Below are 24,302 nucleotides of genomic sequence, written 5' to 3' on the forward strand. Positions count from 1 at the left end.
TTCCAACATCATTTATGCAAGACGGGACTCCCTCTGCTGAGGATCCCAAACCGGCTCTGCCTCGTGGCACTGCGCACCTCCCTGCAGTGCCTCGACCAGCAGATGGTGTCAAGTTCACAAGGTGACAACCAGAAATAAAACTGCCACGGAAATAAAAGTTAACCACAAGGAGACCAAGCAGTTCACGAGAGAGAAGCATGTTTGACATGCTAACCGTCATTTCTGCTGCTGTGCAGGCACAGGAAGGACCAAGCACTGCAACAAGCAGCACCAGTCTAGGCATAGCTAATATGAGAGCCAGAGACAGGAGAGCTGCCCAGAGATCACTCCTGTGCTTCACTGTGTTTAATCTGGGGAAGGGTTTTAAGCAGGTTTTTTCTTTTTTTAAACCCAAGTGGACACTATGCAGCACTTCCCCTGTGAAACCCATCTGTAATGCTCCCGCTGCCTCATCCCAAGCTTTGTGCCTGCCACTGGGAAGACAGCAAACTCAATTTTCTTTGTAATACAAGGCAGAACTCCAGCTTGGAGATTGAACAACAAATGCAAATAGCATGGCAACGGCTAGAGCTCTTTGTCAACATCCCTCTCAAACAAAGCTTCACTGTCTTTTTTTCTAGCTTCTTGACAGCTTCTGTGCCAAGTTTTAGCCCACACATCGATTATGAATTCCCTTTATAATCAGGCTACAAAAAAGCACAGCTGAGAAGTCAGCAGAAGTCAGCAAAAGAGAAATATGCCCAACTGCAAAGATTTGGTAGATGCAAACACAGGCACTGCTCTGGTATCTTTACCAGTGAGACAAAGTTCATACTCAGGCCTTTATGTATTTACTATCTCATCAAGTATGAAAAAAAAATTCCAGACAGCATCAATTTACATTAGTCTTAGTATTAACACTAATAAGCCCTGCGTCTATTATACTGTTCTCTGCTCTACTTATTCAGTACACACACACACACAAATCAGGTAGAGGAATTTCATTAAAAGGCCCAAACTAAACGTCCTACTTTGCCTGCACTACTTTCATTGCTTTACCTTGCAAATGGAACAGACCAAGCATATGCAATCGTTCATCTGGATGTTGTAGTTGTACATAATAGCAAATACAAGGTTTTTTCTTATTTAAGAGTCAGCAGACTAATTTTATTCTTATTGTAAGTCTACTTGTTATATCATGTTTGCTAATTCTGTTGAGGGTTTGTTTTCTTTTTGTTTGTTTTTTTTTTTTAAAGGAAAAACCTTTAAATTAATCTTTGGATATCAAAATCAGAAAGCCAGCAGCTTGTTTCTGAGAGAGCATGGAAGTTTGCTACAATCCTAGAGCACACATCAACAAACATATACATACACCAAACATTCATGCTTTGCAGAGGAGGATACTCTCCTACCTTCGTGAGGATGGTCTTCCCATAGTTCTTGGTGCTGGTTAAGCCACTGTTCAGATAGATGTCCTTCTTTGCAATTTGACTATAATAAGCTATAGATATGAGAAAGAAACAAATCAAAATTGACAAACATTTTTCTCGGGTTTCAGGGGTTTTTTTGGGGTAGAGGGATCCTTGTTTGGGGATATGAACACCTTTATTATTCTCACAGGCTCACCAGTGAGACCCTGCCTCTTGCCAGTTTTTGCAGTGGGGAATCTTTCAAGCACAGAACAAACAGCTCATGTATTGCACTAACGGGGGAAATTAAGAAATTTCCAAGACAACAGCACTTGCCATTCCAGAACCGCCACGAGATGCACCCACACAAAGCAGCCCTGGGTCTAGGGCTTGGTCTAGCCAGCTTGTTCACTCCAGATAGCTTAGTGACTTTCATCCTTCCCTCCCTTCTTTTTCTAGCTTCAGCCAAGAAAATGGCCATCTGTTCTACCCAAAAACCAACGACTAGAGTCTAGGCAAATAACACATCATGCTCCATGAAAGTTGGAGAAGAGGATTAAACAGAAGTAACAAAAACTAGCTTTCAACCCACAACTACCACAAGGATGGAAGAAAAAGAAGCCTTGCCTTTAGGACAAATGCCACCATGGCTGTTAGGTCTGGGAGAGCCAACATAAGCCAATCCAAGCGTTCCCATGTCAAAATCTTGATACGTGAAGAGATGAGCAAGGCACACGTGAGCTGCTTTCTCAGCAATATCAAAACTAAATTGCTTTAAAGACAAAAAAAAAAGTCAAATCTTTGTAAGACACTTTACAATGCATATTAGAAGTCTATAGATAAGAACATTTATCCAAGGAGACACACAAGCACCTTCTAGATCTGGTTAAGTCAGAAGAAAGGAGCTGTTTAGCTGTCCTACAGAGCTGTAGAAAATTAAATGAATGCATACAATGTACTTGGGTATTCATTTACATAACTTGTCTATTCATTTCCCCTTTTCACAGAGAGGGGAAAACCAAGTACAATAACTTCATGAAGGTCACGAGGCAGCCAGTCTCAGGGCCAGACATATCAGGACTGCCTTTCTGACTCAGGCCACATATTAATAATTCTAATTGGCATGTGCTCTGTAATTATGCAATGGAACCCTTTACTATGGGCTACAGGGCACATCAGCTAGTTTGATTTTGTGTAACATCTACACGTCATGTGAAGGAAGTAGAGGAGTTTCATCTGTTATACAGAGCAGCTGTATGAATGAGTAAGTCTCTGTAAGGGGCAATATTTTTCAAGGGTTACAACCTACCTCTAGCAGCATTTTCACATCCCAGGCATCTTTCTTATCATCTGGGTAACTTTTTGCCATATTGTAATGCTTTTCTCCTGGTTTTACAAAATTTGGCTCATTGTGGATGATAATCTACATTTCAAAAAAGGGCAACAACAATGTAGAGGAATTTTGATCAATTTTACGGCTACAGAAAAGCATTCAATGTAATCTTAAATGTCTCAATAGATCTGCAAGGAGAAAAACTCAGACTCAGCATGCTTCCAGTATTAACTTTTCAGCCTGTTGCTAGTTAAGATACACTGACTACATCATAAGCAACTACACAAGCCATTTTATAGAGCAACATCAACAGTTTTCACGGTAACATTCTGCTTTGAGATGCATGTTACTTTACCAAAAAGACCACCCAAATACAACCAGGATTTACATCTAGTATAAATAACCCCAAACCGTTTCAGAGTTCTAGCTAACAAAAACATATTTTAAAGGATTGCTACTTTCCCAGTACCCTAGAATTAGTGCATCATGTTCTTTCCCCCTCCCTGACCAATTAACTCTCCTTCCTTGTTCCTGCAGACCTTTTCCCAGCAAAGGGGCAGCTAGCTTGTACCATGAGTCCCTGTGTTCCACATCACAGCTCTTGCAGTACTCCAAGCCAACGGATTCCTCTTCTTTTTAATGCCCTTTTCCAGATTTCTGTGCACTAGCTTTCAGCAGCCATCATATAAATTGTAGTCACTACATCCCTTGCGTACACCCTATACCAGCCTCTACACTACCATGATATCATGATGTCTAAGGGGAGTTATTAAAGCTCTTCAAGCAGGATTCATGTTTTTTCATCTGTGTTTCGGGCCCACAGGCTTTGTAAGCTAAGCACTAGCCATAGACACAAAGATTAAACACATGCATAAGAGTATGTCTAACAGCAACAAGAATTGCTCATATTTGGGAAAAAAACACCTTTGAATTGAGGTTAAATATAGAAAGATTCTCCCTGAAAAGTCCCATCTCAAAAGCTCGGAGGAACTGAAAATGGGCATGCTCTGTCAAATCATGAATACCACCTCTGGCAAGATGCTATTTCAGCATGCTCCTGGCTGGAGTTAATAATGTAGGATTTGATTATTTTAGCTCTAATCCAGATAAAATAATCATAAACCTTGATATCCAAAACATGTTCTTATCCTTTAAGTTAGAAACCCTTTGCATAGTTCAGTGAATACCTGCTCTATCTGTATGCCGTACCCATTGAAGGCTCCATTGTCCCAGGAAGTATTTCTGTAGATGTCATCTACTCTGTCTATCAATTCAATCTATGTAGAAAAGAAAACCAAGGTATTTAGTTCCGAGTTTTCATGTAATAAAGTTCAAGACACTCAGAGAAGCTGCAACATACTTATATAGAAACAGTCACTTCAAGTTATGTTATATGAGGTCCAATTTTAAGAGACATACTCACTGATCCAAAACCAACAGCACTTGGATCCTGAGAGTATTATCCAATATCCCTGAAAATTTTCCATCATAAAAAAGCAGTACAAATTTTCCGATTTATCATTTGCATTTGTGCAGTGGAAGAGCAATAATATTAAGAACAAGACATCTTGGGAAACGCTTTGTTCATATACTAGTTTTCCAGGTTTCTTTGAGGGGAAGGGCAGAGGAGGGAGTTGGTTTTACCCCTTTGTTTTAGCACGATGCTTAATGAGTTTAACTGACCCCTGAGGCCTGCTTCCCTCTCCCAGCCAAAAACCTATTATTTTCCTCATTATGGTTCAAACACAAGGTTCCAGCAAGTCTCTCTTCAGTGCTATCAATACCTTCCTTCAAGCTGTTCTCATCTTCTTAAAAACCACCTTCTACTAAATACAAACCATCAAACGTGCTCAGAATGGAAAGTGACATTCAGAGCCACTCCCTAATAGTTTATGCTTTAGTTTTCCAATCACTGTTTACAGTACACATCTACCCAGGAAACACAACAGTAGGTTAGCCTGGAAGAGTCACGTGTCAGATACTGAGATAATAGCACCTCTGCAAATACACTAATTGAGGGTCCGTTACCTGGGGAATGTAAACATTTCTGGGAACATAAAGGTCAAAAAGCCAGCAAAGGTGGAACAGAGTGATCAGCATTTCAAAGATTCAGGCTCAGAAAGACACTCTTGATAAACAACAGGCCTCCAAAAGCGGTCTCATTTGTTTTTGTCTTGAGTCTCCAAACCCATACTCTCCACTGCTGCTGAAAGGCTATGGGCAGGCATTCCATTTCACAAAAACTTGTCAAGTAGACAAACCCATCATATTAGTTTTGGTTGGGTTACTTAGTAACCAGTACATGTGATGGAGCCCTGCTTTTCTGATGGCTTAACACCTGCCTGCTGATAGCAAGCAGTGAATTAATTCCTTATTTTGCTTTGCTTGTGCGTACAGCTTTTGCTTTACCTATTAAAATGTTTTTATCTCAACCTGTAAGTTGTCTCACCTTTACCCTTCTCTCTTCCCCATCCCACCCAGGGGAGGAGTGAGCGAGCAGTGGTAGGGTGGGGCTGAGCTACCTGCCGCGGTTAACCCACAACACCCATGTACAACCAAATGAATTGTTTATCGCGCCTGCTTAAATTTTATTGTTCTGGACAGAGAATCCTGGAATAATTGGAAAAAACCCCACCCCATACAAGTCGCTTTTGCCTCTCATATGAGCTTTAACATACTTGAACTTTAAAGATGCTTGGATCATTTGCAGGGGAATTCAAAATCCAGGAGATTCTAAAGGTCTGACTGGAAAAAGAAAATTTCTTAGGCAAAAAATAGCATAGCCACAAGAAGTACGTGAAGTGAAGGGATGTGTTTATAAATGAAACTTGAAGACTATTTAACTACAGTATCACCATTAGAAAATATTTTTAAAGCATGATTTAGCACTTCTCCAGGTAAAAGCACACACAACCATGATGTAAATATGTACGTTGTAGAAAAGTAGTATAAGCTGTATGTTGTTTTAACTACTGAATCACTATTTTCTTCCTCCATTTACTCCAGCAAATTGTAACAGAGTATATTTACTTACCAAATAATTTATAGTAGTACTCTCTTCCCCACGGCCCATATACTTGAAAAAACGATGATCTGCCACTACCAACATCTTGCACGTGTTTTTGGAGTTCTCTGGAACGGCTCTTTTCTTCCGATGGATGCTTACTAATGTGAAAATTTTAAACACAATTAAATAAACACTCAGCAGAACTGTCACTGCTGTGTCTATTATCCTTATCTAAGACACAAATGTGAGTTTGGGTAGGTTTTGGGGGGATGTTTAGTTTTGGGGGTTTTTTTTAATAACTATTCTTAAATTTTGTCTTCATAACAGTCCTCAAACTTGTAAGGAAAGGAATGTATAGTAGTGAAATTGAGTTATTAAACAGATTTACCTATAGAGCCTTTTATGGTCATCATCTCAGCCTTAACACCTCTCCTCCTCCTGTTCCTAGTCATTATGCCATCCTCTGCTGACACAGCAAAGGACAGAGGGACTGAAAACTCTCAAAAACCCATCATAGCTCAAGATGGATTCTTTGAGTGACCACCGAGGCCAAACAGGTCCTGCTACACAGTGCACAGAAGTACAATGTTTTTTTAATGTTTGCCTTAGAAAGTGTACCTACATTGCTGCCAGCTATCACAACAAACACTACTTAGGCCCGAAGAAATAACTTCCTCTCCTTAGCCTATGCTTTGGTAGGGCCAAACATCCTTTCAACAAGCCAGGAAGAAACATGCCCTGAGTGACAGTTTCTTCCTTTCAGCAGTTTGTTGGGGCTTTTTTGGATAGGGAGTGGGCATGAGGAAGAGTACTGCTTTCTGCCCCCACCCCCCCCAACGAATTTAAAGAGCTAATAGTTAAACTGGAAACAGCAACACAGATTATTGCCCAGGTTCTGATCTTACTTGCCTACACAGCCAGAATTCAAGCCATCATTTCAAAGATGCTGCTCTCCCAAGGTAGGGACACTCACCTTCACTTTGCTTCCTGTCTTCCAGTCCTTTTGGCAACAGTTCTTCTTCGTTCAGCTTTAAATAACCACACACTTTGGGGGACTGCAATCGTGAGAAATCTTTAATATCTTCAGATCTGTAGACCAGCAGTCTTCCATCTTGCACATTATCTACAAATCTCCACAGTGGCTGACAGCACAAGAACAGAAATGCAGTTAGTTAGGAACACAGTGAATGCATAGACCAAGTCTATATAGGTAAAAAAACTGTATTTATGCACCATCAAATCTCCACAGCTTTGTGTGTGCACACACAAATACATCAGACTACAATAATTTCACCAAAGCAGTAAGTCTACTGATAAAATTACATCCCCAAGAAAGCCAACAGAATTCAACTCTTTTATGCTACACAAGCATCCAAAAATCTAAGATCATCTCAACAGAGCAGCAGCAGCCACCTGATAAGGCTGTAAAAGAGACAGAGTTTTTCTTCCTTTCCAGAATATGAGCAAGCTGAGGAGGCACCTCAGGCTCCTCCACTCCCTCCATAACAGTATGGAGACTGGCACAGCGAGGGAGGAGATGCTTAGACTATGCTAACAAACACACTGACCAGAAGCACAGGAGCTGGCAAATAACAGACAATATGTAAGTGTACAGCAGAACACAGTCTTCACAGCAGAAGGCAGGCTCTTCAATGTTCAATAGCTACCCAAGTCACTTATAAGCATGAAAATTTCTCCAAAAGCAAAGAAAACAAGAAAATCATGAACTCCGATAGTTTTCCTAATTCCCATAGCAGATGAATACTGACCGTATTTTTTTTTTTACCAGCATGTCCCTATTATTATCTGTACATAACAGCTACAGCAACACCACCAAATACAACACGGCCAGGAACTGTTCTTTGGGCAAGGCCAAGTAGTACAGACCACCCACGTCCACACCACAGAGTGCCTGGGTCTGGGTCTCCTCTGGCCCTTAGGCAGTGGTCTTTCAAATTCAGACAACTATTATTTAGCATACTGCACTTTCGGTTCACAGAAAAAAGGTCCTGAAACATGAAAGCTGTGCTGGCCCAGCAGCCCTGCGTCTGCAGCGCAAAACTGAGGGCATACATTTTGCATTCTAAGGCAAGGCATGATGGCACCAGGGGTTTATACAAAGGTTCGCAGCCTTTCTGAACGGTGCAGGAGGACCATGAAAGCAAAGGAAGACAATGGCAGAGTGGCTTTGTCCATACTGCCTTTTGGGAACAGTCTCTAGCACACACCATTTCTGACTGCACAAGGACATCATCTTACCCAAGGCTGGTTAGGGGCTGAAGCTGACCTGCTAACAGCTGGGCAGTGTGGGCAAGCCAGAGCCTTCACACCATTGCCTGCCTTTATTTAGTTGTACAGACACAGCCAGTGAGGAGCAAGGGCGTTGGCTGTGCAGGGAACTGAGACATTACTCTGGACCATAAATGCAAAAAATGCTTTAAATCACAATCAAACAGCTACTATAAGCTCTTAATGCAAAACACAAGTACAGCAGTTTGGGTATTCTAATCACATTTTCATACTTTAACATGACTGGATTTCCCAGGTTTACCCATAATTCTGCATATCCTTGGGTTTGGAGACAATTACAGTATCCATATAACACTCAGCCATAATTACTGTTATTCAGCCATTCTAATACAGCGTGTGTCTGGGAATATACTGCACTGAACAACTCCTTAGGATAGTCTCTAATTATATATTTGTTGAATATTTTTTTTAAACCAATAGTTTAAAATAACAGAAGCAATGACAATGGTGAAAAACAGAAACAAGGGAGCAGGGAAAAATACCAGATTTTCAAATAAAGCTTTAAGAGTGGGAAAAAATCCAAGATGTAACAAAGCCAAAATTTTAGAGAGCTCAACAGACCTCAACTCTGAAAGGCTGCACAGTTTGTTATTCTAGAGGACATGATCACCACTAATTACTAACGTTACCCATTTGTTTCCAAAACCCTTTCCTGTTTAAAACATACCTTCTCCCTGATGTATCCAAAACATGCAAATGTCAGAGAATGTCACTCACTAATAAAACTTAACACTTGCAAAAGTCAAACTCATTTCACATTTCTCTCCCTCCTCACCCCAAAACAAACACCACCACCAAATCTATTTTGAGCTACAGAGCTGTCAATGTGACTAACTAGAAACACCCACAGGGAAAAAAAGATGATTGTTTGAATATTGCTTTCCACAGTAAAGCATACCTCTACATTGTATTCTTCTCCATCAGTATTGATTCTCACTGTAAAATCTTCATCCCCAATATGAGCCACAACCTTGGAATTATGCTCTCCTTTAACATAAGCAAGGAAAAATAAATTAATTCAGCTCTATTTGCATGCACTCCTGCATAGACACTTTTTTTTTAATTTGCTTTAAACTTCAAGTCAAATTGCCTTCCTCAGTCTCTGAAGAACACTATGCTGTCCAGTTTACAGTAAAAAAAAAAAAGAAATTAAGCAGCACTCACCCCCCAACCTTACAATGGTCATAGTCATCAAGACTTAGATTTAACTGGTATTTTGCAGAAGGTGTTGAGATGGCTGTGGGGATTAGTAATGGGACACAGAGTATTTCTGCCAACAAAAGCAGCTTGCATCTTGCCACTATCAGACAGCAGTTTCATGGCGTCAGCCTGCATTCCAGTGGAAAAGACTTTCACCACATCACAAAGGCAACATAAAAATCAAAACAACTTAGCAGAAGCAGTAGTGCTGGACTTAAGTGGAGCAAGATATCCTTTCTTTACTGAAAAGTAGTCTGCAAAGAACCATCTTAAAGACTTTTAATATAACAACCTAGGCAATGCTGCATCATCACTACCTGGGCTTTGTGTTCTGGGACAAGGAACGCTTAAGTCCTATATTCCAGTTGTAATTAAAGCCACCATCATAATTTTCAAACACATCACAAGCTGCTGCTTGAGTAAATTATACCTTTGTGTTCTGCCAAACTAAACAAAAGAGTCCTATCTTAGAACCTTGGTACAATAGCTCAGAAAAACCCCAAACCCAAACCCACCAAACAAAGCCCACAAAAACAAAACCAGAAAACCTGACGGGCATGAGAATTAAGTTTACTTGTTCATCCTAATCATACCTGATGAAAATGAGGGCAATATACCATTTACTTTGGCCAAGAGACTCATGTAAAGCTGTGCTTTCTCAGCACTGAAACAGTCTAGTCCATACTAACCAACAACATGTCCGGTGAAAAAGTCTTGCCACTGAACACGATACTCCTTTTCCTTGCCTTCACCATCCACAATTAATGCTTGAAATTTTTCTGAAAAGTGTTCAGCAGTTGCAGTTAAGTATAATTTAAAGTGCCTGTAAAAGAATTTACTTCCATTTATTTTTAAGCAAAGTATACAGACACATCCAGTCTCCATTTTACTGAGGGTCCCAAAGAAGTTCAAAAGCATTAACTCTGATAATCAGGCTGTAAAAACATATACTGTGTAATTCATAACTGTAAACATTTTTAAAGTGTCAAAGATGTTTAATTAAAAAAAAAAAAAAACCAACAAAAATCCACACATACCCTACCCCCCAAACAGTTATGGTTTGCTCATGATGCACCTTCTCCATCTGCAGTCAAGCAAAACCAGTTACCGGTAACTATTTAAAGAAAATCAGACCAAGGAATTTGTTCATCTATTTTAAGTTAAATTATCTTAAAGTTCTTATTTTCTAAAATAATATAGTCAGAAGACTATAAACAGAAATCTGAACTCTGTAGATTTTTATGACATAGTATCACAAAAACTTAAGGCTATCCCAAGAAGCAAGTAGAGAACCTTCTCCGGAAGAAGCCACATGGGCTCTTGGTTTATGTGGGCTTTGGGTCAAAGATTATTGGTATGCCCCTCTGCAATTATTCTGTAATTATCACTGGCAGTATTGCAACCTCACCACAAAGTCAGAGTGCATGAGGGAGTGCAAGACAGGGATAGCCAGACATTTGATCCCATTAACCTTTTATACTTGCTACCTACCTCCAAACATTTAAAGATTTAAAAAATATTCACAACTTGCACGACAGTTGTAGTTGTAGATGACAGATGGGGAAGGCACATGAGAACACAGTAGATGATGTCAGATGAACAAAATCAATCTACACTTGTTAATACAAAGCGTTATTCTCACCCTGCTCCCCCATTTCAGATTCACAATTTCTGTACTCAGATACCTGTCAGGCACTTGTCTGATACTCAGAATAGCATCCCTACAACCTTTGTGCTTGCTCTCCTCTACCTCTCCTTCCCCTTTCACCTGTGCTTCTATTCCCTACCTTGTAAAAAAATAAAAATTGAAAGTAGTTTATTGAATGGGAAATTTCCATGTGGTAGGAAGAGGATTAAATCCTCATGAAAAAAAAGATTAAAATAAAACTCTTGGGCACCAGACCACATGCACTCCCCAAACTGAAGGCAGAGATTTTCAAGAACCAGAGGACAGTCCAGAAGTATGACTACGTTGCCAAGACGAGGTAGAAGTGGGATCCAACCCAACCAATGGAAGTAATCTACATGAAGCTAAAGCTAAGAACAAAGCAAAAGAAATCTTAAAATCACTGCCACTTCAGCAAACAGAGCAATACAATGCAACTCAACTTATTTTTCTGTTTCCTCTGAGCCTCTCTGAAGTCACATAACCATGCAAATCACTAACTTACAAGAACTGGCCAGTCACGACAGAAAACCAGATAACTATTTCTGGGTTTGGAACTGCATATTATTCATCACATAAACTGAAGGAAAATATTACACTATTTTGTTGCTGATGCTTTAATTACCTTTGCAGGGCTGAAAAACTTAAGAGCCTCTCTACATGCGTCTCAGGCTGGAGGTCCCTCTTCTTCAGTGAGTGTTGCTGGATGCTAGACTGAGAAAGGATGTCGTAGTCTGAAAGCATAGACTCAACTGTGTCTGGAAGAACAACAAGGAAAGTTTTAGTTTCAAGAGACTCTCTCTTTCACACACACACACATAAAGCAGCAAAACAGCCTCCCATTTCAACAGCAAGATCAGTTTGCTCTAATTTTAGGATAACTATTGTACATTTCTGTAAAGGTGCATTTTGTGTAGGCAAGTAGAAATCATAGTGTGAGACAAGACACAGTCTGAGAGGCAAACAAATAATTTAGCTCACTTATAGCGATTTTAGAGCAACCAGGCCATCACTTTTACTGCCACAGCTGTGCAGAGCCAATGCCCTCCCTGGCTGCCCCCTGGAAACTAAACGGAGGAGAATATCCCCACTTCTTTGGAGTGAATCACTCTTCTCCTCATCTGCTGGTCCCCATCCAAGTCTGAGGAAGAAAATAACTTAACCTAGGAAACTTCTACCAAATTCACTGCAGATCATGACTGCATTTATTACCTTTCTGTCTGACAACAGCCAGAAAGCAGATGGCTGCACAGCTCAATCAATCAGAAATAAAAAATGAGGCACCTCATATGAGGCACCTCCAGGTACCCCAGTTTCTCAGTACCTTATCATCACGCAAAACACCTTTGATTTCCCTACCCCAAACATGAAAACTTGTTCAAAGGAGGGAGACCAAGGGCCCAAACCCCTATGGGAGCGGCACACAAATTACAAATTCAGATCAATGTTCTACAGAGGCTTCCACAGTTAAAAAGTGCACAATGCCAGCTGCCAACAGTATTTGACTCTTGCTGATAAAGACTCCTGCGGCTTCGTAAGGCATCCCTTTGCCAGGAGCATCCACTCACGCTCCTCCTCTCTGGAGCACCCACCAACCAGTGAGACACCCGACAACCACCTTCGCTTCCACCAGCGCCGATTGATTCATTTGCTATTTACAGCTTTAAACAGAGGCCCTTATTCCCACACCACTGTCTTCCTTCTCTGCCAGAGGCGTTCACTCTTTTCACTGCACCAAATGAGGAGTCAGCTGTGCTTTACAAGAGGCAGAAGTGCCCATCCAGTTATTTTTTTATTAAAAAAATTCCCCTTTTTTCCCCCCCTCCATTTCCAGTTGTGCTTTCAAACCAGACATGCCAGATACCAAAGTGGGTTTTCATTAATGAAGATGGCCTTCCACTTCTTCAGAGTCCCTGATCACTAGCTTATACCACCCAGTGAAGTAACCTCACACGTTTTATTGTGCCTTTGAATGAGCAGCATCACTAGGAAGCGGAGTTTTACTGGCTCTTGTGCAACAAGCCAAGATTGCCAACTTGAAATCTACATGGTACAGCTCCTGAAAGATTTTTTTTTTTTTTTTTTAAAACCTGACACTCAGTACCATCATTTATCCCCAAATACACACCTCTAAACCCCAAGAAAGCCTTTAAGAATAGGCACACTGTTTGGGCCAAGGCAAGCACCTCGCTTTTTCTTTTGCGAGGGACCGGGTGAGGAGAATTAACCACCAGCATATGCACACACATGTGTTTGCATACACTGGAAGTGAGGGAGCTGCAGAAACAAAGATGACCCTCACAGCCCTCTTGGCCCTGCACGAGACCTATCAGCAAAGTGATGGATAGGTGACACGGCTGCCTCCTGGTACAGCAGAAGCCACCGAGCAGCGGCTCCCAGGCTTCTCCCTCCCTGGCTGCCCCTCCCCTGCCGTTGAGCAACACAGGAAGGGCAGTGCAGTTGCCATTTCCTGATCTCTGTTTACAACCCACAGGTCGAGAGCACCTGCAATTGATTACCATGCGTTTCGGGTTATATGCAAAGGCAAGTTTCTACCACCTTCCTTCGTGTTGTGCTTTTTTTCCTCTTATTTGCCCAGTTGCTGCATGTCAGGCAGCGCCTTCATCATTAGCTTGCCGCATGTTGCAGAGCTGGTTCACTAGAGCCACACAGTGAGCAAATACCTAAAAAATCCCAAAACATCCCTTTTCTTTAAAAAGCCCATTATAATTCATTGGTTATGGCCTGGTACCTGCCCTCATCCAGAACCACCTGGGAGGAGGGTAGGGACAGGCAGGGAAAATCAGTTCTGAAAAAAACTCATTAAACTGTCTAGTCCTAAATTCTTTTAATTAAACCTGAGATTCTTTCAACACACTCAGCTAGAGCAGACCCCTCAGTTAAAGTGAATGTTGATACGTGGGATACCAAACCTTGGTTCATGATACAGAGCAAGTGTATGGTATGTGGGCCATGAAGCAAGACAGGTGTGGTTCTACTGCTGCGCTGCTTGGGGACTTGCTGACACGGGGACTTGCCAAGCACAAGGTCTGCCCAAGAGTCACAACCCCAGCTGAAAACACTGCTCCTTCTGCCCCTTTCTACCTCTGCCTGCAAAGTACAGCCCACAACCAGGGAAAGGTCATGCCAAAATGCAAGATGCAGCTGCCACTATAGCCAGACAAAATGTCTCAGCTTCATGGCAAGAGAACTGAGAAGTCTGCTAAAGAAATTAGGTTTTTTTATTTGGTAGGCAAGAACTTCAGAAGTCCTGCTTCACCTCAACACACACAAACACCCTTCTGGAAATGCCTCACAGAGACATGGGAAGTGTAGTAAGAACAAGACCTACAGAGTTGATGAAGATGAGTAAGATGATTCTGTTAAAGTAACAAATGAAACACAGGACACTCCTAGATCCTGTAACCCTGAAACAAGAATGCACTTGTTCGTATTTCCTCTTACCCTTCCTAAATTTGTTTGCTTCTAATTTTACTTGCGACATAAAGACTTAAGACATGCTGCTGCTAGACGTAAATCTGTGAACTAATTCAGGTATCAGACAGATGTGGAAAAAATATATTGGTAACACACTCAAACCAAAATTTTTCTGTAAAATTTTCATACTGTGAAAAATGAATCTGTGGTCATGGCTTATTGAAAATAAAAGATGAAGTGTCATTATTTTAAACAAAAAACAGAACTATACAGAGTCCAACTGTACAGCAGTCTGTGGATGGGAGCCACAGCAAGCATATACTTGACTATTTTTTATACAAGTTTAATAATCTTTCTGGCATTCCTTCCTCATTTTCTTCACTATGGTCCAAGAGTCATTTCCCATGGGCTTCAGCAGCACCGAGCTGACTCAGGTTTTCCCAAACCACTTTTCTGCAATTCCTTCCCTTCCAGCCCCTCCTAGATGTCTGCATTCCTCTCTTTTTGGAGAAAGACACCTTAATTTCATCCTGATATCCCAAATATTTATTTATTTACTATCACCAGCCTTCTCTTCATTGCACCTTCTCCCCTGAGGTGGGGGGGGATCTTGCCAGAACATACACATCTCGGGTTTGTAAGAGAGACAGGAAAGGAACATCGGTGACAAAGACGATACCCTAAAGTCCTCAAGAAAAAATCCACAGCAGTGACTTTACCTCTGCCCCCCCCCGGCTTTGAACTCACCAACTGTTTCATCCTTTTCTTCTACTTTGTTTCAAGGCTAAAAGCCTACTGCCACTAGACTTCACAACTTACAAGACACAGGAAAGTATCTTTTAAGTAAATTATGGGCCAGTACACATTGCAGCAGGCTACTCCAGCAGCAAAGAGCTCAAGAATATGCTGGGCAACAGCTTAGCGCACTGAGTTGGAGGCTCAGCTACCAATTCAAATACCAGTGGCATCCTTCTCCAACCAGCTCAGCTTTCGTAAGCAGAACATTAAATTCCCATGATCTCATGCCTAGTCTACTGCCTGGAAAGCAATAAGTAAATGTGGCAAGTCAGCCATTTCATAAGCATTCTTTTGAACTGCATTATTTATAAAAAGGTTAAGCTTATCTAGAAGCACAAAGTTTTAACCCAGAAGATATAAACACAAGATCCAACAATATTTAAAAGTATTATTTTCAGGATTTAAAAATGACCACAAGAGCATCAGAGGGGTTTGCAGGAATGATTGCAGTTATTGCTTCAACCATCCCAAAGGGAATAAAAGCAGAAATAAATCTCCTGTGAAAAGGCAATGGGATGGGATGACAAGCCTACAGACAGTAGCCCTAGAACAAGTACAGCAAACACACCTGGGGAGGAGTTTGCGGTGTGACTGTTAAATCACTGGCATCTCCAAGTCTGAAAAAAAGGCTCCAGCCTGTATTTTGTGTGGCACTCACTGACTACAACCCAGGTACTGATCTTGAGCTGATTTTCAATGGACATCAAATGCTTAACAAAAGCTTTTGAGCCGCTAACTAATGACTATTTTTCTGATTCAGCTGGGGAATGACTGAATGGTTGAAGGGCTCCATGTTATTTATTGTTTTGGGGTTTTTTGTTGTTGTTCTTCAAATGATACTCCTCTTCACACATAAAAATATTTTAATTAAAGTAACCAAATATAGTCACTTCAAATATAATTCACAGCCTTGGTCAGAATTTGGACCAGGAAACACAGACTGAAGTCTTTCCAACCTTAACCATATGAGCTAAAGCAAGTCTCCATCACCCTACATAAAACAGCTGCCCTCGTGTTTGTGGTAACAGCCGGTTACCGGCTGCAATATAGTGGGATCGTTTGACTGGGGCACCATTCCAGGGAGTGCTAATGGAGAAGGCCAATATATTCATACCTCAACTGGGCACAGGCAGGAGGCGATGCAGTCATGCCTAAATATTTATGGGTACCTCCTCTTAACAGTTTACACTGCTTTTAGGAGACTGTTGATGAAGAGGAGGCATTGAGAAGATCCATCTGTGGGAAAGCTGTTCCGTAACAGCTCATCACACGTGCTGTTACATCTTTCTCCAGTACATCTGGTACAGAGCCGTTGCCAAAGACAGAAAACAAAGTGAACTGAAATGCTTACCCCATGCGAAACAGCCCATGCTTTTAACAGTTTAGATAAGTCATGTTTACTTGTTTCCACCAAAGAGTGGCTGCTGCTTTGCTCATCAAGCATACGTGAACAGAAGAAGCTGTGTGAGAAACAGGTTCAAAGCAAGAACTGAATGTATGTCAGCCTGCTTATAAACTGTAACAGGATAAAGGTTTACACTTTGTTTAAACACATTTCTAGACGAACCTGTTAGTAAGACTGGCCAGCCACATCAGCATTGCTGAATGTTTTAAAAGGCATGTTTTTGACTCGATCCCAACTGCACCAAACTTGCTAAACCACGTGAGAAAACAAGGTGCCCGAATTCAGTTAGTCACCAGCGCAGACAAAGCCTCAGGGTACGGTTACACAGATCTCACACTGGGAGGTAAGGTAGGCTGCCGATTTACTGTCTACCAGCTACTCCATAATATACTTTTCCTGCAGTTACACAGGGTAAACTACTTTGTACTTACCACATGCTCAAAAGTGCCCAGTAACAGACACTGTGAAAACTTAACCTACAAAACACCCTTTAGCTCATCTCAGGAAAAACTTCTTCATATAGCTGCACCTTTATACTACTCCACAGTTTTTTCCCTAGAGTAAAATAGAGATCTGTTTCTGGACAGTGCAAATATTTCCTTAAGGGTGCAAATTCTGTTTAGCAGAAAGCATACAGATAATTAAACAGCTATTTCTGGTGGTTTTGAATACAGCTGAATACCCCCAATGGCTCCTACATGTTACCTCACACACTTCCAACCTTGCAAATTTTCTCCTTCACTAAACACATCCTAAATAGGGACTAGTGAGGAACAAAATTTATTCTGTTGGATCTACTTGATTTAATAACTTAGTCTGTCTTATTAGTTAAAGTAGAAAGCACTTTTTGAAAAAAAAAAAAAGGCAATAAATGCTCAAATATTGACATTATAGAAAATAAGGAAGCCCACTGAATTAAGATCCTCGTATTCAAAGTGAAACAAGGGCAATACAGCTGTCTCATCTTAAGCCAGAACAGCATCATATGACTTGATGCTCAAAAAAAAACCCCCCCAAAATCACATGCTTTTATATATCCTGCAGTCAAGAACAGCCAAGTCACAGGATGTAGTCTTCTCTGGAAACAGATCATTTGTCTGGCTCTCCAAAACCTGTCAGCCTCACTACTGTGCCTAGATACCACACCACAAAATCCTGCTGTGTCACAAAATAAGTTTGAGTGGAGCTGATTCTAGGTAGAGACTAATTACTGTCTAGGCAACACTTGTGAGACCAACTCCTCCTCCCCATCTGACTGCATCTCTTCTCCTTGTGGATGCAACTTTGGACTCACTCAGACACGACCTTCAAGATTCAAGGCATGTCACAGGTACTGAGGGGCAGAACTTTAGGATTTCAGTAACAATCTGAAAAGGTGAGAAAGGAAACCAGGGAATGCAAGGGATACCATGTTCTTGTTCAACACCTCGGTAACTACGGATCAACATCAAGTGGGTGGCAGTTAGAGGTGCCTCCCTGCATAACAGAGCCCCCTTCCCACCCCCCCAGTCCATGTACCTATGTAGGTTAAAAATGCAAGTATCAAGGAGGAAAAAAAAGTACAAATAATGCATATTAAGAGCAGCACAGGAAGACAAGGATGGATATTGTGAAGACATGCAGGATATGAGTGACAGAAACATAGGTTAAAAAGCATACAAGCTGCAGGCTGGCAAGCAGTACAGTTGCGTACTGGAATACCATCAGAACCATTGAGAGGGTTGCAGGATACCCCAAAACAAGCAAGTTGAAGAGTAGCATATGAAATCTGTAGAACAGGACAGCAGGATGCACTGCTTTTTGTTAAAGGAACCTGGCTCTTCATTAACCTTTTATTACACACAGCAAAGGACTTCCCTCCATCAGTCTGGGAAACAGGCAAACTTGGACTCCTGCAGTTTATAAAAAAGCTGGGGGGGGAAATCAGCTTGTTTATAACAGAAGTTTATATTTAACTTCTATCTCAAAGATAAATCTCTACTGACTACTAAACGCATAATTAAATCCTGGTGTAATGTTAAGAGTGCAATCAGTAGAACCCTGCGCTGGCTGGCTGCGATTCCTCGCTCAGCCCTTCCAGCCGCAGAGCAGAAAGCCAAGCCAGGGCTTTTGCACACACACAAAAAAATTCCAGAGTGGCAGAAATGTAAAACAGATGAGTCACTGCTGCTATCAGCAATGAACAACAGTGGTGAAGTTGTCAGTTTTTATGGTGGGGGGAAAGGAAAATAAAACCACACCAAATCCTGAATGCAAACAAGAATTTTACTTTTTGGCTGCTTAGAGGTCAAACCAAATTTGCACCACTGAAGGCCAAACTCACACTGAGCACTTGATTATGTTCTCATTACAAAAACCTTGCAATAGTTAAGGGTAATTCTTAATAATTAGAATTTAATCTAGTGTTGACATTCTTCATTTTGTTGACTTTGAGTACTTCTCTCAGGTATTACACTTTTACCACTTTTTTTTTTTCAGTTGGAAACAGAAACATTGACCAATTCACATGAACAAAAGAAAACAAACCCGAGAAAAGTACTTTAAAAACTTGATGTTAAGTACCTCAACAGAACAGACTGCCAATTCACAACACAAAAATCACACTGACAATTTGCATTCAATAGGGCCATGTCTACATGAAGCATTTGCTGTTTATATGAAGACAAAATGCACAGAAGACTGTATCACTTAGCCTGTAATACCACCCATGGAAACACTGCATCTACAGATTCCTGTAATGATTTTGAAATAATCCCACAGCATCCGGGGCAGGTATCACATGCTGCAATGTACTGCTATTATATTAGGCTGCGTGTTCTTGGATTCTCCTCCATGTGGTACATGGTGAGATACACACCCAACCTTCAGCTTGTAGAGTCAAACTGCAAAACCAGCTCAATCCAAAATAGTCATCTTGCTTTGAAGGATATTAAAATGGGATAAGAAACAGTAACAAAAAAGGCAGACTACAGTAGGGAAATTAGTCATTTGGCCCTTACCTAGGTCTTGCCTTAGTCTCCAACAGATGCTTCAGTCCAGAAGGATGAAGTTTAATCTTGCATAAGGATTTTGTCACTAATTATCTCACTGCACACTCCTGACACTGAGCTAAACTTCCAACCCCTTAATTCTTAGCCAGCTGGTTACATTCCTGGCCTTATGGACTTCCTGCACTTTGTCACACCAAGTGTGAAGTAGAATACAAAACTGACTGCGAATGGTTTTATGCTGCCCTCTGTATCACTCAGCTCCCCCAGTTTATTCATCACTCAACAACTTGTAAATTCTAGTGTTTTGATGTGTATTACATAGGTTTGTACTGACCCATTTTAATGGGTCATTTCTTCAGCTCATGCAGTTTGTTTTGAGTTCTGTGTGGTATTTGAACAGTGTGGAGAAAAAACAATTCAAGCCCAGGCTACCTGCCTCAGATTTTATTAGTGCAATATAGCAGGTAGGAAAAGACCACCAGTGAGTGATTCAAAGAATATCATCTGCCCAGAATAGGAACAGCTATCTTATTTCTTTTAGTTCCCTCCCTAGCTTGTGATAAAAAGATCTCATTCAAAACAGTTAACATTAGAGCAAGACACATTTTACATATAGACTCTATTCTGGGCAATCCTGGATACTGCTGCTTAGTGGCAGCACACTACTAATACCACTGTGTTGTAAAACAGATTCAAGAAGTTCTTCAGATACGTTCAACAGCACTGAAGCTGGGTATTGGCACTGTTACTCTCTCCGAGTACATTAAGCCCTGTTATTATTCAGGTATGTCTGAGCTCCAAGACAAACAGCATTCATATTTAATAGTTATAAAAGGTTATCTTCAGAGATAAACAACAATGCAGAGAAAAATGTTAAAAGAGTTGACATTAATTTTTCAGAGGCAAAACTATAGTAAATCATTGTATTGACTAGTAGAGTCACACTTCTCCCAGAAATTAATCCCTGCTGTCAATGTTATTAAAAAGAGCCCCGCTTCCAGATCATCTAAAGGCAACAAACTGCAGTGGATACCATCCTACCTTCATCCCTTACCTTGAGCAAAACCACTACCACCCCCCAACACTCAGGGCAGGTACTTGGACAGTCACGCTGTGAGCTAGTCCAGGGAGCGGACTCCACAAACAGAAAACACACGAACACAGACACCCTACCCCTTACCAAAAAAAAAAAAGCTATTAGCTTCCAGGCAGCTTAGCTCCATGAATGTGCTCACAGGAATGGGGAAGGGATCAGAAAGCTAAGGCCAGGATTGTGGCAGTCCCAATTTAGATCAGTTTAGACTGCTGGAGCACCACACCCTAAGATTACTTCAGCTGAGAAATGCTGGGAAATGACACACGTCTTTTTATCTACTTGTTCTAGTCTTTGTCAAATTCTATTTTTCATTGTATAATCATTTTCTTCCTTCCTGAAAAACCTGAACTTTTAGAGACACAAGCAAGAAGGTTCTTAATAGAAATCACAAAATGGTAATCCTTGAAACTTCCTTAAAGATACTGCTTGCCAGAAATCTGATTTCGGTTCACAGAACTTAAGCTCTGTGGTTAAACAGAGCTCTCAAAATAGCAAAGTTGAAGTTATTAGAAGGAAAGGATGGTATTTCAGAAAACCAAGCTGTGTGTAAGATGAGGGCAACAGAACTCCAGCAAAAGATGAACATAAAACCACACTAAAGTAGGCAAAGATACTTTGAGGAGCAGCTTATAAAAGGCACAAAGCTAATACTTGAAATAGCTTGTATTATATAAAAAGAAACCACCCAGCTAAATAATCAATGGGGCTTGTAAAACAGTAAGCTGCAAAGACGACCCCAAGAATGGATGCTAAAGGCCATTACCAAAAAGTAAGAGAATAACTGACCTTAGCATTCACTGCAGAGGAGACTAAAAAGATCCCCAAAAGATTGTCATGATAGGATGACTCTAAAAACCTGCCTCAAAGAGTCAAGAAAAGGGGCTTTAGAACAAGCCAAGAAAATGAGCAATAAGTCAACAGGACATGAATGCATTAACCCAAGTGTTATAAAACACTGAAAAAATTAAACTGGTCAACTACTAATCGTGGTATGCAAGTACAGTGCCACTGGTCTTGCTGCAGGTGGCCTGAAAGGTGGTAAATGCAGGACCACTCCAGGTATGATCTAGGGGCCTGATCAACAAATACGCTCAATGTTCCTACCTACCAAACAGGTAATAACAACAACAAAGTGTGAATTACTAGACCTGTGGCTACCTAAGATACTAGGGAAGTTGTGCCTCATATATATTAGCATTCTGAAAGAATGAAGTGTGTGGATAAATGTAACACAGTTAATAGAGCACAGCTGGATTTTTCGAGCTCCCTCAGAAAAAGCTTTTATATATTTAGTTTACTGAACAACAGAACAAAATGTTTGATGAAATCCAGTGTGTGAATGTGTGAAATAACACGAGGAAAATAAATCCTCACTATAACTATGCAGCAAAGTATTTCAGCACAGTTATTACAACTGAAAAATAAAAAAAATTTAAAAAGAAAAAGAAAAGAGATCTTGGAGTGACTATTAAACAACAAAAAAAGCCAAAAAACTCCTCAGAAAGAAAACAAAACCAAAAGCATTCATCACTATAAATCAATGGTACCTTTGCATCATAAATACTCCCTCACAGTCCTAGTCATACATCTCAAATAAATAAAAATAAAAGGCCAATACAAATAGGAAGTATATAGGCAAAAGTAACAAAGACCAATAACGTAATTATTTTTTTCCCATACTAAGAATTATATAGACTAAGATTTTTCCACTCAAAAAAAAAAGAGATTACAAAGGAGACAAATTACATAGGTCTAAGTCACTAAAGGTGTGAAGAAAATGAGTAATTCTTCCATATTGATCATTTCTGACAACAGAAATAGTCAAAGTTTAGACACAGAAAAAAAGGAGTTCTTCCTCCATGCAGTATTTCACAAAATTGAAGAGCTCACAGTCCAGGCATGGTGGTACGAAAGCCAACACAAAAGCTATCAGATAAAGATTACACAAATTCATAGCAGATAGGTCCTTTAAAAGGCATAAAAATCTGACAGCCCAAGATGCAACCTCTGTTTGAGGAGCTCCCTGACCTGCCTAATGTTGAAAGGACAGACTGTGTTTGTTCTGTTTCTGTTACACTTCCTGGAGCATCCACCACTGAACCCTATCCTTCCCAGCTTCCTGCAGTCACCAACTGCTGAGGTCTGCACAGAACCACAAGTCCACCTCAGGTGCCGAAGAGGAGAACAGAGGCGCAGCCTGGACACCTGTTGGGAAATCTGCTGAGAGATCTAAGCAAAGAAAGAGGACTTGAAGTAGTCACCACTGGCCACACCAGCTGGAGACAGGACATCTGACTGGGTAAGACACGACCTCTCGCAAGAGCTCGTCTGCCATTTCAGTGATAAGCTTTTGCTTATCGAACGGAAGTTTGCAACTTCTTCACTCCGAAGTAAAAGTTTAAATGCAAAACTAAGTTTATGGAAGTTAAATAAAGCAACGGTTCTCCTCCGTGTTAAGTCACATTCAGCTCCAATAGCTTCAGGCCCTCTCTGCAATGGTGATTCTCCAACCAGAACTATGAAGGGAAGCCATTTATATGATTATCCTGCCTTAACATAATGCAAATTCCTGTGAGGAAAACTCTTTAGAGCCTGAGGATAAAGTGGTCTCATCACCCCCCTGCAGAGAGCAATGACTCCCAAACACTGCCCATCAGTGACGCCTTCAGCTAAAGGGGGACCACTGCCACACCGGGAGGGGACGGGGCCTACAAGGCCTCCAGGGACCCCTGCGCGGGTGCTCCCCAGCGCACACCCACCCACCCAGAGGCAGGCACGGGACCGGGCTGCGGCCTTGCCCACCGCCACCGGGCAGCCTTCAGGCGGCGGCTCAGCCAGGCCACAGGGTCCCCAGCTCCTTCCCGTGCCCCACAGCACCGGCCCTGCCCCACACGCCTCTGCCCATTCCCCCCAGCTGCTGCCCCCTGGCAGAGGTGGGTGTGCCCCCCCCCCATGGGGTGGTCTCTCCCCCACCTCACACATTACCCCATCACTAGTCCCTGGCAGAGGCGGGTGTGCCTCTCTACCCCCGCCCCACAGCAGTGGTCTCTCCCCAATTCCCCCCACGCACACCCCTTAGTGGTCTCTCCCTCACCCCACTGCTACCCTTCGGTAGCTGGGAGCCCCTCTTCTCCTCCCGCCCCTCGACAGTGGTCTCTCCCCACCGCTACCCTTCGGCGGAGGCGAGCGCGCCCCTCTCCCCCCACCCCGCAGCAGTGGTCTCTCCCTCACACCCCCTCCCGCGGCTGCCGTCGTCCCGCCCTGCCCCTTACCGTAGCGCTGCCGGCGCAGCGGGCGCCCCAGCGCCTCCAGCCCGCCCGGCCCCAACAGCAACACCAGCGTAGGGACCAGCCACAGTCGGAGCCTCATGGTCCGGGCGCGGCTCCCTCCTGCTCCGTCCGCCCTCTCGTTCACATCCGGTCGGGGAAACTTCGCGCTCCGCAGCCCCTCACGCCGCGCCGGGCCCGCCGCCCTCCTGGGCCCGCACCCGGAAGCGCGGCGGCTGCCCGCGGAGCATTGTGGGTGCGGGCGGGGCCGCCATCTTAGGCGGCGGGGGCGGGCGCTGAGGGGAGGCGAGGCCCGGCCGGGGCCTGGCTCCTGCGGCGCGGCGGTGGGGGCAGCCCGCCCTCGGTGCGACGTGGGCGGTGGCAGCGTGGCTGCTCTCTGCAGCA

The 24,302-nt window shown here is 42.2% G+C and overlaps 1 protein-coding gene across 1 annotated transcript in view; it reads right to left on the reverse strand.

Annotated features, from left to right (window-relative positions):
- Positions 1-24,000, reverse strand: part of ADAM17 (ADAM metallopeptidase domain 17) — a 35,823-nt gene extending 11,823 nt beyond the window's left edge. Inside the window, exons 1-10 of the mRNA XM_059830237.1 lie at positions 23,904-24,000; positions 11,530-11,662; positions 9,928-10,061; positions 8,937-9,025; positions 6,702-6,870; positions 5,756-5,886; positions 3,909-3,998; positions 2,698-2,811; positions 2,016-2,160; positions 1,392-1,480 (exon numbers count right to left, since the gene is read on the reverse strand). Coding sequence (XP_059686220.1) covers positions 1,392-1,480; positions 2,016-2,160; positions 2,698-2,811; positions 3,909-3,998; positions 5,756-5,886; positions 6,702-6,870; positions 8,937-9,025; positions 9,928-10,061; positions 11,530-11,662; positions 23,904-24,000 — 1,191 coding nt within the window. The remainder of the gene's footprint in view (positions 1-1,391; positions 1,481-2,015; positions 2,161-2,697; positions 2,812-3,908; positions 3,999-5,755; positions 5,887-6,701; positions 6,871-8,936; positions 9,026-9,927; positions 10,062-11,529; positions 11,663-23,903) is intronic.
- Positions 24,001-24,302: the final 302 nt, after the last annotated feature.

This window comes from Gavia stellata, chromosome 2 (assembly GCF_030936135.1).
Source record: "Gavia stellata isolate bGavSte3 chromosome 2, bGavSte3.hap2, whole genome shotgun sequence".
Lineage (NCBI taxonomy): Eukaryota > Metazoa > Chordata > Aves > Gaviiformes > Gaviidae > Gavia > Gavia stellata.